The sequence below is a fragment of the Rutilus rutilus genome (genome assembly GCF_951802725.1).
Source record: "Rutilus rutilus genome assembly, chromosome: 14".
NCBI lineage: Eukaryota > Metazoa > Chordata > Actinopteri > Cypriniformes > Leuciscidae > Rutilus > Rutilus rutilus.
The window spans coordinates 14,647,779-14,660,461 of NC_140219.1; the positions used below are offsets into that span (position 1 = coordinate 14,647,779).

The 12,683-nt window shown below is 35.8% G+C and overlaps 1 protein-coding gene across 18 annotated transcripts in view; it reads right to left on the reverse strand.

Moving 5' to 3' along the window:
* The window catches only part of diaph2 (diaphanous-related formin 2), a 476,898-nt gene extending 471,248 nt beyond the window's left edge, over positions 1-5,650 (reverse strand). For 7 of the 18 annotated variants that reach the window (XM_084430722.1, XM_084430721.1, XM_084430715.1 and 4 more), the window contains exons 1-2: positions 5,569-5,648; positions 4,646-4,970 (exon numbers count right to left, since the gene is read on the reverse strand). In XM_084430722.1, the coding sequence (XP_084286848.1) occupies positions 4,646-4,732 (87 nt within the window). In that variant the 5' untranslated portion in view covers positions 4,733-4,970; positions 5,569-5,648. Of the gene's footprint in view, positions 1-4,645; positions 4,971-5,547 lie in introns of all 18 variants that reach the window. The other 11 variants (XM_084430723.1, XM_084430717.1, XM_084430731.1 and 8 more) reach the window with 5 other exon arrangements.
* Between the last annotated feature and the right edge of the window lie 7,033 nt (positions 5,651-12,683).

The following is a 12,683-nucleotide window of genomic DNA, read 5'->3' on the forward strand; positions in this document are numbered from 1 at the left end:
GATTTTGCGAGATTTCCTGTGTTCACAGTCGAGACTCTGGTTGAAAATCTGTTCATGTGTGGTGTGCTGTCTTTGTCACATCATGGCACACCACGCACTACAGGAGCAAAACGGTTAAATCTAGGATTTTTTTGTCCTCATGTTTGTGGTCTATCACATTTTGAAAATCTTATAAGATGTAAAAAATCTTTTGGTGTGTACCCAGCATAAGCTGGATCACAAACAGTTGGTAGTACAGATCCATCCTCAAGTAACAACAAGAGTAAATGAAGACTGCTATGTTCATTCTTACATCTTATAACAAAACACCTCAATCGCTTAGGAGACATTCTTGTCTACAGCTGCTCCGAAGTTGAAACAATGGCAGACTGTGTACAATTCACTCAGGGTGGGTCTACGCTAATACGTTTTGCTTAAACTGCAGTGTCAGTCAACAGTTGTGGGCGGGTCCTGTGCAAAAGTATGTCACATTGCCACGAATCTGAGAAAGGGTTGTTCTGAGACAGTGCTAATTATTTATGGGGATTTAAAAAAAAAAAGCACTGGGTAGATTTTTATCATTATAGGGTGGTTGTGTACACACACTGCCAACACACATCTATGTTCAAACACCATGTAAAAGTGAATTTTGCATAATAGGTGCCCTTTAACTTGGCATGCTACGCTGACATAGGCCTGGCCTACAGGAAAGAACATCTTATGTTTAATCAATCTAATATTGTGTTGGTCATACTATACAATGATTTATTGTTTGTCTTTGTTGAATAATACAGACGATAAAGAGCTTAATAAAATAATTGCATATTAAATCACAATATTGGTTAATAATAAATTATGCCTATACATTGCAATTAGATTATTTTCCAAAATCGTTCGTCCCTAATGGCAACATCCTCAATGTACAACATCACTACTGGTTTTTATGAACAACAACAGCACAGATAACTTTATGATTAAGACGCACCCAAATTGTGGGGTGTTTTCAACTTCACAAGCCACACCCGCTCCACTCATGGAGGCTTCCTAGCCGTTCCCTGGGAATAAGAGGATATAAACTAATTAATCATAAACAAGTATTACAACACACCCATATGCCTCAGAATTTGAACCTGGGACACAAAAATTAAAGTATGTGGTAATACCCCTACCACACTACTTTCAGCACACTGTTCAACTACACACTGGCTATTAGAATGTCTCCATCTGACTCCCAAAGGTTTACATTCCACAAATGAAATGGGGCTCATAAAGGGATGGATTCCTGCAGCTCCCAACAAAGTGCTGTCATTATGAAGCTGGTACAGGACACGCTCATTTGACCAGACACAAACTGTTAAGCAAAGTTACAATGCGTATGCGGATTACACAGACTTAAGACACTCATTCACCTCGTTTGATCTGAAACCCTACTGTGACAATAATAAGCTCTGTCCGAGACCTTACAGGGCTCTACAGTGCGCCCATTTCACTCGCACATGCGAGTAAATATTTCGGCGTGCGAACGTGAAAAAATATTTGGGCGCACTCGTGCGAGTGACACAGCATTTTAATATAGAAACAGCTGCAAATACATCATCATGAGGAGGGGCAGAGTAGGACACTATATTACCGGGAGATCAGTCATTTAGGCCTAAATCTTCAGTAGCTAGTCTGTAGCCTCATAAAAAAAAAAACTACAGTGCCCACACACGAACTATTTTAGGGCCCTATAATTTCCGCAATCGCGGACGGAATCGCGGAATTGGCAAATTAACGCGGAATCTAGTGTCAACGCGGAATTTTACATATTTGGAATAAAATTCTGTTTTTGTGTGGGAGAAAAACGTATGTCTGAGGAAAATCGCATATTACTGAAAGAACGAGCAGAGAGAGGCCCGGTCGCGCGCGCGTCTTCAAACTGTCTTGCTCTCTCTCGATCCCTCGCGCTTATTAAGTTAATCTAAATCAATTGAGAATTGACACAATGGTAAAAGATCGGAAGAACGAGGTTTCACGTGGAGCATTCGGATATTTTTTTTCCTGAATTAGGCTGTTACCGCTGTGTGTGAATTGTGCAAAAAAAAAAAAAATTTACCTTTCCTTCTTCTCTGAAAAGCGTTCCGCCCATTCAGCTGACATAAAAAACACTTTCAATAAACTAAACAAAACCTATCCAATGATGTGTTTCTGCAAAATGTTTTCTGTGTTGACAAATCTTGTGCGATGTCCTAAAACTGCCGGGATAATCACACAACGCGTACAAGTCTGCTAATGATACGTCCGATTCGCGAACTAATGACTCCTTTGAACCGATTCACTTTAATGAATGGTTAAAACAACTGATCTGTCCAACACTGAATCGGTTCGGTGAATAACAAAATCGGTAACACTTTACAATAAGGTTCCATTTATTAAACTCTAGTTAACTAGATCAGTTAACATTAACTATTAATAAACTGCACTTCTACAGCATTTATTAATCTTTCTTAATGTTAATTTCACCATTTAGTAGCCTACATTATTTAAATGAAAAGTTGTATTTGTTAACATTAGTTTGCTTAATGCACTGTGTGAAGTAACATTAAAAATTCAGGGTTAGGGTTAACTAAGATTAACAAAGATGAATAAATACGGTAACAAATGTATTGCTCGTGGTTCATGTTAGTTAGCCTAATACATTCACTAATGTAAACAAACCAAACCACATTTAACATCTCTTAAAATGAGAATTGTGTTTGTTACCTCAATAAATTTAGGGTCATTCCTATTTTTATTTGTGTACATTTTAATCATTAACATTAAAAACACTCTTTTTACGACTAAAATTAAAGTAAAGGGTAAAAAAAAAACTGAATTCCCAAAAATTAAAACGGAAAAAACTGAATTTGCAAAAATTAAAACGGAAAAAACTGAATTTGGGAAAAAATAAAACGGAATTTGGGAAAAAATAAAACGGATTTTATAGGGCCCTACTAATTCGGATCAGCACAGAGGGGCCCTCCCTGGAACTGTTTGATCCTACAAAATGTGCTGAAAATTGGCTGTCTGCTGGAAAGAGGTCAAGGCGACCAGGCTACAAAGCTTGGCCAAGTGACTCAGACATGATCTTCATTTCAGATAAAATGTGAAACATACATAGGGCCTACATACAATGATAAATGAAATCTACATGACGATAAAATAGAATTAAATGAAAATCTTTTGTTTGAAAGTTTTGGTCTGATGTTCTTAACCTTACAATGAGCATTGTAAATTTAATTGTTGAACAATTCTAATAATAAAACTATAATGATAAACTTATACAACAAAAATGACTGTGCCCCCAAATATTTGTCTGTGCTCCTAAATTTTTTTATTTAGGCGCACCAGTGCTCCTTGTTCAAAAAGTAAGTGTAGAGCCCTGCCTTACAAGATGACTAAATGATCCTCAGACTGCTTTGTGAAGTCTACAGTCAAGGCCACAACTTTTGGGAAGTGAGGCAGTCTTGTAAAGTAATTAATACATTCATGAGGAGGCAACTTGAAATAGACTGTCCTACATCCAGTAGGCAGCATTACATATTTAGAATTAAAAGTCAAAGCAAATGAATCCCAGGTCATTAAAAGAGCCATATGAAATAGGAGAAGGCTGTACAAGCGCGATGAAGTAATAAGTTCTACTTCCACACCGGTATGACATACGGTAATACTAAAATACTTGGCTCTGAATCAAACAGTTACCTAAATACCTAAGTTAACACACTTTACTAACCAACACCACACTGTTCCGTTACTACTGACACCTTTAGTTTGCTGTTAGTTTTTTTTAAATCACATGATGGCAATGGTAAGCCTGATACTAGAAAAGTAAAAGTACACATTGACAACATACAAATAACTTCATTATGCATCACATGGCCTTTCTTTACCCTGAGGTCAGTAAGTCAGCAAACTTTGTCCACTTTATAAAACTTTCAAAAAGGCAGTCAGCATGAACTGAAACAAACAGTTCCAGTTTCACTACTAAGGCTTCATGATAAATGTAGCTAGCAATCCATGAAGGTGCACAGCTATCCCAAACACTACTTTAGACCCCACTGACATGTGCAGAGTGTTTTGACAGCACATTATCACGAGTCCTGTGAAGTAATACACTGATAGGTTCAACGGCTGACTGAGACCGGAGAGTGCTGACTGAGCCTGTCAAATCTTTGCAGTGAAAACATGCTACAAGTTTGAGAGAAACTTTGTTGACAGATATAACAAAAATGATCAAATCCTTCACTGCTACAGCTGTCTGGATGGATACTAGACGTGGAAAACCCAAATAATGTTTGAAAAAAAACTGTGACTGGGTCATTGCACAAAAAGGGTACATTTTGTGTCCATCATGAACATGTGTAAACAATAGCTTTAACAATAACAAGCTGACTCCAACTTCTATGGTGTTGTTATAGGCAATTCTCGTATAACATAGGCAGAATTACAGAAACTTTATTTTTATTTATGTGTACCTTCTTGTCCTTTTAGTACAAGAAAACCTGATAAAAAAAAAACTAGGGGAAAAAACCTGATGCTGGCATCCATGTTGTGGAATGACCTCTCTAAAGACAAAATCTCATACACTTTGTGTGACAAAACTAAGAAATAACAACAACAAACTGAATTCTGAAGCCATAATACATACCAGTTTTTTGTTTTTGCTTTCATCCTCGTTGGATTTCTTTTTGGAGGGTTTATTGGGGTCTTCCCCTCCAGCTGCCTGCTGATCCATCTTTGGAATGAAACTTCACTTGAAAAGTAACTTCGCTTAGTTTGTCCCACAAGTTTGCAAACACTTATGAAAAATCACGTTTCTTCAAAAGCCATGCCATCCATGAGGAAAAACACAAAAATATGAGTTGGATCCAGTATTCCAAGCACCTATCCGCTGGATTATGATAACATCTGTGTATGAAGTTGTCCCAAAAAGAAGGTGAGATGATATCCAGCCCAAATCAGCTCCTCAGAGTCTGTCAAAAACCGATTAACATGTTATAAATTACATTTCGGAGTTGTTTTATACTATAAAATGCATAAAAGCACATGGAATAATTGCAATAAGAAATACAGAGCTGTATAAACGCTGTCAGTTCACAGTTTGTGAACTTTTGTCGACTTTAATACATCAATGTAACGTTAGCTGCTACCATTAAAACAGTCATCTGACGAGACACTATTGACATTTTAACAATGCGTTTAATAAATATACGTAACGTTAATTTCACATTCAAGGAATTATATAGTATGCCTATTACAATATAAATATATTTCAGCGTCTCGTAAAAAGAATTAAAGGAGGTCTGGGATTTTTATGCAATATGACATGATATTTTAGAAAATGAACACAACTGATTTTATTCAAAGGAGAAATGACCGCTGCTATCCAGGCGGTTACTTTCACACAGGAAACTGTTATTCCAGCGCTGTGAGGCTTAAAGAAAAAGTGTACAATAAAGACATGGGCTCTAAACGCCAAGTCTGCTTATAATAACATAGCGAATTAGTATTAAACAGCAAAATAGTCACACAATGATAAATAAAACTCACAAAATCTCACCCCAGGCTTACCTACACAACCAAACGCACGAGCCAGGCCCATTGTCCCCGCCTATCGACGCTTCCCAACTGCTCACAAATGATCACGTGGTAGAAAGATTCCAGCTCTGATTGGGCAATTGAACTGTACATCTGGATTTTCTCTACTACAACTGACTGCCGTGTATATGGATTGGCCTCAGTCAGTGGATGATTAATATTGTTTGCATAGCAGTGCAAACCAGTGTATTTGTGAAAAGCAATTATTCTTATGAAAAAATAATACATTTTTAATAATCTTTGCAATTAATCTCATTTAGTCTCTATACAACTGTGTAATGCATTTAATTAATGCATGATATTCATATGATGTTGTTTCATGATTCGTGTGAGATTCACATATCTTTTCGTCATGTACTTAATACCTTTGTTGTTGTTTTTCTTTTGTTGCACAATATATGTAAAATGTATGTCTGTGAAATATTCTCTAATTTTCACCCCAAAAAACGATTAAATCAAATGAAACAGGAAGTGACACTGAAGATATTCCTTAAAGGGATAGGTCACCCCAAAATGAACATTCTGTCATCATTTACTTTTTTTTTTTTTTTACTCTGCTGAACACAAAAGAAGCTATTTTGAAGAATGTGGGTAACCAGTCGACGGTAGCCATTGACTTGTAAAGTAGGAAAATAAATACCACGGAAGTCAATGGTCATCTGTTTGGTTACCCACATTCTTCAAAATATCTTCTTTTGTGTTCAACAGAAGAAATTTGGAACAACTTGAGGGTGAGGAAATGATGACAGAATTTTCATTTTTGGGTGAACTGCCACTTTAAAAATGTTGTTGCACTATAGTATGTTGCACACCAAACAGCCCAACAACAAAATAACCACACACAGTAACATGCCCACCAGGATATGAGAACTGTAATAGACCAATCACAGAAGTGCATCTTGTGTAATTCCAAGTGCTTATCAACTTCAGTGTTGTCCAACAGCAGATTTTTTCTTATTATGTAACTTTAAAAGATGTTTTACGTCTGGACACTGTGCACATTTTCCTCTGCTTGTTTGCAGCATGATGTGTGTTTACATATTCTGGTAAATTACTGCTTATGTAACAACAGTACACTCAAAAAAATGATTCAAGGCCTTCTTAGATATGACACATTTAAATTGTGTTCACTTTATTTTAATATATCTAATTAGGAATAATACGTATATATATTTAATAAGTCTAACGTAAAATGTATAAATAGTGTCATCTATGAGATTTTATTTAATTTGGTTAACTCAAATTAATTTGGCTTCGGAGCGCGCCATTTGCGCATGTGCAAGACAAGCTTAGAGAAGAACATGCTCAGAGTGTGGCCGCCATTTTATCGTCTGCCGCCGCAAGAAGGACTGCAACGTCGTATTCGTTATTGGTAAGTATTATCTTGTTTGAGTATTTGTAACAAAGAATTTTCCTCACTGTAAGAGGATGTGTAACTTATATCATAATTTTGAGTGAAATATGCATGCAACAGCAGTGAAAGTTATGCGAGGTGAATTGTTTTAAGTGTCCCTTCGATAGCTTAACTTACTCACACAACGTGCAAATTCTGTGTTAGACCAGTCTAACGATCCCGAATTTGACTGTAACTGTACAAAATTGGTTCTTAACTTATTGGTTTGCTAGCTGGATTGATATATCCGTCATAAAATGAATTAGAGGCTTGCGATCGCCGCGATCGCCGGGGGGGGGGGAAATACACGAAAACATCGTTTTTGTTCAAAGGCCTGTTTAAATAATTAACTAACTGTTATAAGGTAGAAGGTATATCTCAATATTAAGATTACTTTTATCATGTAAACTACCTATTTACAACATCGTAGCTGAGCTGCCCATGGTAAATCAGAGCAAGTGACACATACAGGGGTTAACCTAAGTTAACGTTACATCAGAACACCTGAAAAATGTGACAGAATGGACGATATAGTCGTCTGTTTTTGCATTAAACACACTATTTGATTAACGCTATAAAGCGCATATTTGTTGAAATTATCAATCTATGTATTCTGTGAACTCCCATTCATTTCTCAAAAAAAATAATAATAGGCATCTAACATTATCTATCTATATACGCACTTTGATGGGGTATAATATGCACGTACCCCACACTACTAAACCTACCCAAGGGTTTACAGTGCGTAAATAGGCTATGCATGTAAAAAGTCATTTTTGATTATCAACTGCGCGATGAAACACAAAGCATGCTATAGATATGCATTTTCATGCGACTGGGTTAAATATTGCTGGTAGACAATTGTACCAAGTAAACATTTTAAATTATTTTAAAATCAATTTAATTACTTGAGAGAATTGTAAAGTGTCATATTAAGGGATTAGTTCACCTCAAAAAGCATATTTTCATATGAGTACTGGTTCCCACTCCTAATCAACATCTTCTCTTTGACAGATTTATTAATATGACCAGGTGAACAGCAACCTCCTAGTTATAGTAAGTCATATTCAAATATTCTGATTTAGGCTACTTGTGTCATTTGTTAAATATGATATCTTATAATACTTTTTTATTCTTCTTTTTAGGATTGTGAATGTGGCAGTGCAAAGAATGTGTCCATCGAAACTACCTAGCAGGTATTTGTTGCTGCAGCATTTTATGCAGACTCATCTGTGCTTTAGGGGCAGTTTTCGCTATCCATGTCCATACACAGATTGCCCATGCACGTTTAGTATATGGAGTAAGCTTCTTAATCACACGTACAAAATACATGCTAAACAGGAAACTCCAAAGCCAGAAGAATTAACAACATTCCAGTGTCATGTGTGTTCATGCAAGGAGCTAGCAACAGAAAGATTATTTTCAACACATAAATGGACATCTCAGGCATAATGAAACAGTTCAGTGTATGTTTGTAGGATGTGCATTTGAAAGTAACATTTACAGGACATTTAACACCCACAGATACCGGAAACACAATCCACATTCCACATTCATTAATAGACTTCAAACCCATTGTCGTCAGCCAATGCCCATGATAGAGGTGTTCAAGAATCAATGGCCAGCTCTTTTTCAGCAGAGTGAAGTAAGTAAACATGTTATGTAGTGTTTTATTTTATTTTAGTCGTTATTAGGTTCTTTTCGTAGTAAGAAATTGTTTTTGTGTTGTTATTTTTTTTTCATTTTGAAGGTGAACACAGAGTTCATGCAGATCACTACGAAGCCACTGCAATCAATATGTTCCTACAGCTGGACCACTTTTCAGATAAACTGATGCAGATCTTCAAGAGCAAAGGAGGAGTGAAGGGGCAAAAGATCAAAAACGCCCTGGCGATCACAGACTCTGTTAGTATAAATGCATGCAATGTCTTCTGTTTTGTCTAGTTATTGTACAGCTTTCTGCATTTGGCTAATTTCAGTCTTGATTTCCCCCCTGCTGTAGTGTGACAACATAAACATCAGGAGAGAGTGCACCCTGAAAGGCCTGATGATCTACCCGACTGAAGATCCAGACTCTTTCTTCAAGGAGTATGTGGTAAGTGATTTTTTTTTTTTATATATATAACAACAATTCTGTTAATACTTTCATGTTTTATAAAAGAAGATATGATTGATTATTATTAAATGCTCAATTTTCATTTCACAATAAAATATGTATTAGTGGAATAATAATATTTTGTTTTATTCATTTTAATAAAATAATATTTTTAATAGTAATAATTTTGCAGGGGTAATAACTTTTTTCATTTCATGTGTATGCCTTTCATTGTTCATCTGAACACAATCGAATTTTTAGAAGTTTTCAGATGTGTATGTCTATGTCCATAAAATGGAAGTAAATAGCAGCCAACAATGTAATAGTAAAAGTGAAAAGTAGCAATGCAATTTGCCGATTACTTTTAAAATATAAAGGGTCAAATTCACCTGGGCTTAACCAAAGTGTTTTGTGTTTTGTCCAGGCCACTGAGGATGCAGAAAATGAAATCCCAAACACAGTCAAGGAGATTGTACAGAAGACATCGGAGTTGTGATCGAGGGCATTAAGGTTTTGAGCGACCTAGACTGCGTGATCCTGGCATTCATCATGCTGTTCGATCTCATTTATGCTCTTGATCTTAATTTTCCTGACAACCTCAAGTACACCTTCAAGTTTATCCAGAAAATCCTAATGAACTTGGATGGACATAGGCTGAATGCAAAAATCCAGCAACTTAAAATCAAGCTGTTTGCATAAGATGTGCACTTTTTTTGAGAACACAATGAGAATTATTTGAGAAAATGTTGTATATTGAGTCATTAACATACTTATGCACGCACACACACCACACATTTTTTTTTTTTTTTTTAAACACTCTTACATGCTTTTTCTTACATGCTTTTTGTGTGTATTTCTACTTAGTCGTTCTTGTCTTTAGGGATAGTTCACCCAAAAATGAAAATTCTGTCATTTACTGATCCTAGGGTTGTTCCAAACCTGTATAAATGTATTTGTTCTGTTGAACACAAAGGAAGATGTGTTAAAGAATATGGGAAACTTAACAGTTCTGGGCCACCATTGACTTTCATAGCTGTTGTTTTTTCTTCCTACTATGGAAGTCAATGGTGGCCCAGAACTGTTCAGTTTCCCATATTCTTTAACATATCTTCCTTTGTGTTCAACAGAACAAAGACATTTGTACATGTTTGGATAAAGGCTTTAATGTGTACTTGCATTTTTCTAAGTACTTTTCACATTAAATAACTATTGCACTATTGAGTTTGAGTTTGTCTCTTGTCTCTATGGGGTACAAAATAAGGATTTCCTAATTGATTTTTCAATGAAATGTTCTAATTTAAGTTTAAGAAGCATAAAACTAATTGTATAAATGTATCCATTTCATCTAAACTATTTGATCAAAATTGAGTTGGACCAACTCATTTAAGTTGGTCAAAATTGAGTTGGACCAACTCATTTAAGTTGCTCATAATTGAGTTGGACCAACTCATTTAAGTTGGTCAAAATTTAGTTGGACCAACTTAATTACATTTCATTGCATGAATGAGTTTTTTATAAGTTGGGGCTACACATATTTATTGGATGGAAATCCTGCCCTCAATTAAATTGAGTTTGTCCAATGAGTTATTTTTTTGAGTGTACATGTATATTTGCAAAAGCATTAATTTACCATAAAATAATTTTACCAAGAAGACGAACACTTTCATTCTTCATTTATGTTATGCTGATGTGTACTTAAAGGCATAATGTAATTGAGAAAAAGAAAAAGTCCAAATCTTTATTGTGTGGGGTGCCCATCTCTCTCTCTCTCTCTCTCTCTCTCTCTCTCTCTCTCTCTCTCTCTCCTCTCGTTCTCACACAACACACAAGTTTACAGCATGGTGTTGTGTCACTAAGTAAGACTTATATTCAGTTGTTTTCACAGCTGCTGACCTCTGGTGTGAATGCAGAGAATATATAAATGACACATAATGCAACATAAAAGTCACAGTCGAGATATGTGTCAAAATCACTTTAGCTCTCATCTGAAAAGTAGCTGAATAGCACTAATAATATACAATAGTATAGGGAATAAAATACAAATAGTACTTAATGTTTATTTGGTCACAAAAAGAGTGTAATGAAGCAATGAGAATTTGGGAGGTCTAGCGCAACAGCAGGGAGCATAAGCTTCACACATTGTGTGCCCGCCCCATCACAGCTCACAGTATGGGAAGAACTGAAGGGTGTGCTTTTATTTCAGCCACTCACTTTATCTTTGATCTCCCAGACGGGAAACGCCACTTTAACTGCCTTTCAAATACTCTGGGCCTTGCATTAGGTACATAATGGACAATAAATGATAAGGTCAGAACCATTAAAAGAGTATACATTCAAATAGCCTACATTATAAACGTGCTTGGTCAGCTAATGATATACTGTTACATATCAGTGATTGTAGACATGATATATTTTGTTTTATTTATTCATTTGTTTGAATAATCGGTTTATTTGTTGCTTGTTGGTTTTAATGTATCTTTCAGTTTTAACTGTTATCTTTGTAAAAAAAATTCTCTCTCAGAATTTCATAGTGCGGTTGCAGGGTGTAACCACAGTAGGCATAAACTTGACAGTCTGGTTATCACCTGTGCCACCAGCCAACACCATGCTACTTCCTGTGTGTTTTTTCAGCAGAAGTCAACATCAATGATTATGCTTAAAAAATATATACATATAAAAATAAAAATAAAAATAATAAAAAAATCTTGCAGAAAAAAAGAAAGGACAACCATCCACCAAAAGAGATTTCTTCATTTACTGTATAAAACGATGTAATCAGTTTGTGTTAAAGATATACTGTAGTGTAAAGAGATATATTCTGCTCTATTTGTTCACATGAGTGGTTTATAAATGCAGCATTCTCATGCCAGGTCTATAATTAGATACCACAACCACTTTTCCATTATGCACAGTGATTTCCCATGGTTCGCTCCTGCCATTTAACTCAGTTCTGCCCATTTGAGACTGTCGCTTTCATTGTTTATTCCTGTTCACTGGGCCCTGTCGACTTATTCCTAGTGTCAAAGGGCAAGACAATGAATTGTAAATGACATCCATTTACAAAAGATGAACAGTAAGCCTGACTCGTGACTTATAATCATAGGAAAGTCTACTCTGATTGCTGAAAAGTGGAGATAACCTTCTGTAGTGTGATGGAATTTTGTTGCTCTGGACCAGTTCCTCACATTATTTCATCCTTGAAAGTACTAGAACACAAAACATTTTGGCATTTCTAAAAATATAATTCCTAACTTCTTAGTCCAAATGAGGAAGTTAATTTACACAATACACCCTTTTCACAGACTGCGTTTCCACAGTTATCAACATCGCAAATCTAGTAAAGATTTACATTTTTTAAGATGGTGTACGCACCATCTTACACGGCTGAGGGAGTGATGGTAAATTTGATATATTCTCTCTTCTGACTGCTGTAATCAATCTCTCTATATTTTTCCCTCTTTTGGAAAGTCATGGAAATGCTATCACAGATTTATTTTTCTTGTGCTTTTAGAGCAAATGCAAATACAATTTTTTTTTATTTGCTGTCATTTCCCGTTCACCATTATAGAAGTTTACCCATGCAACTATGACGACTTCTGC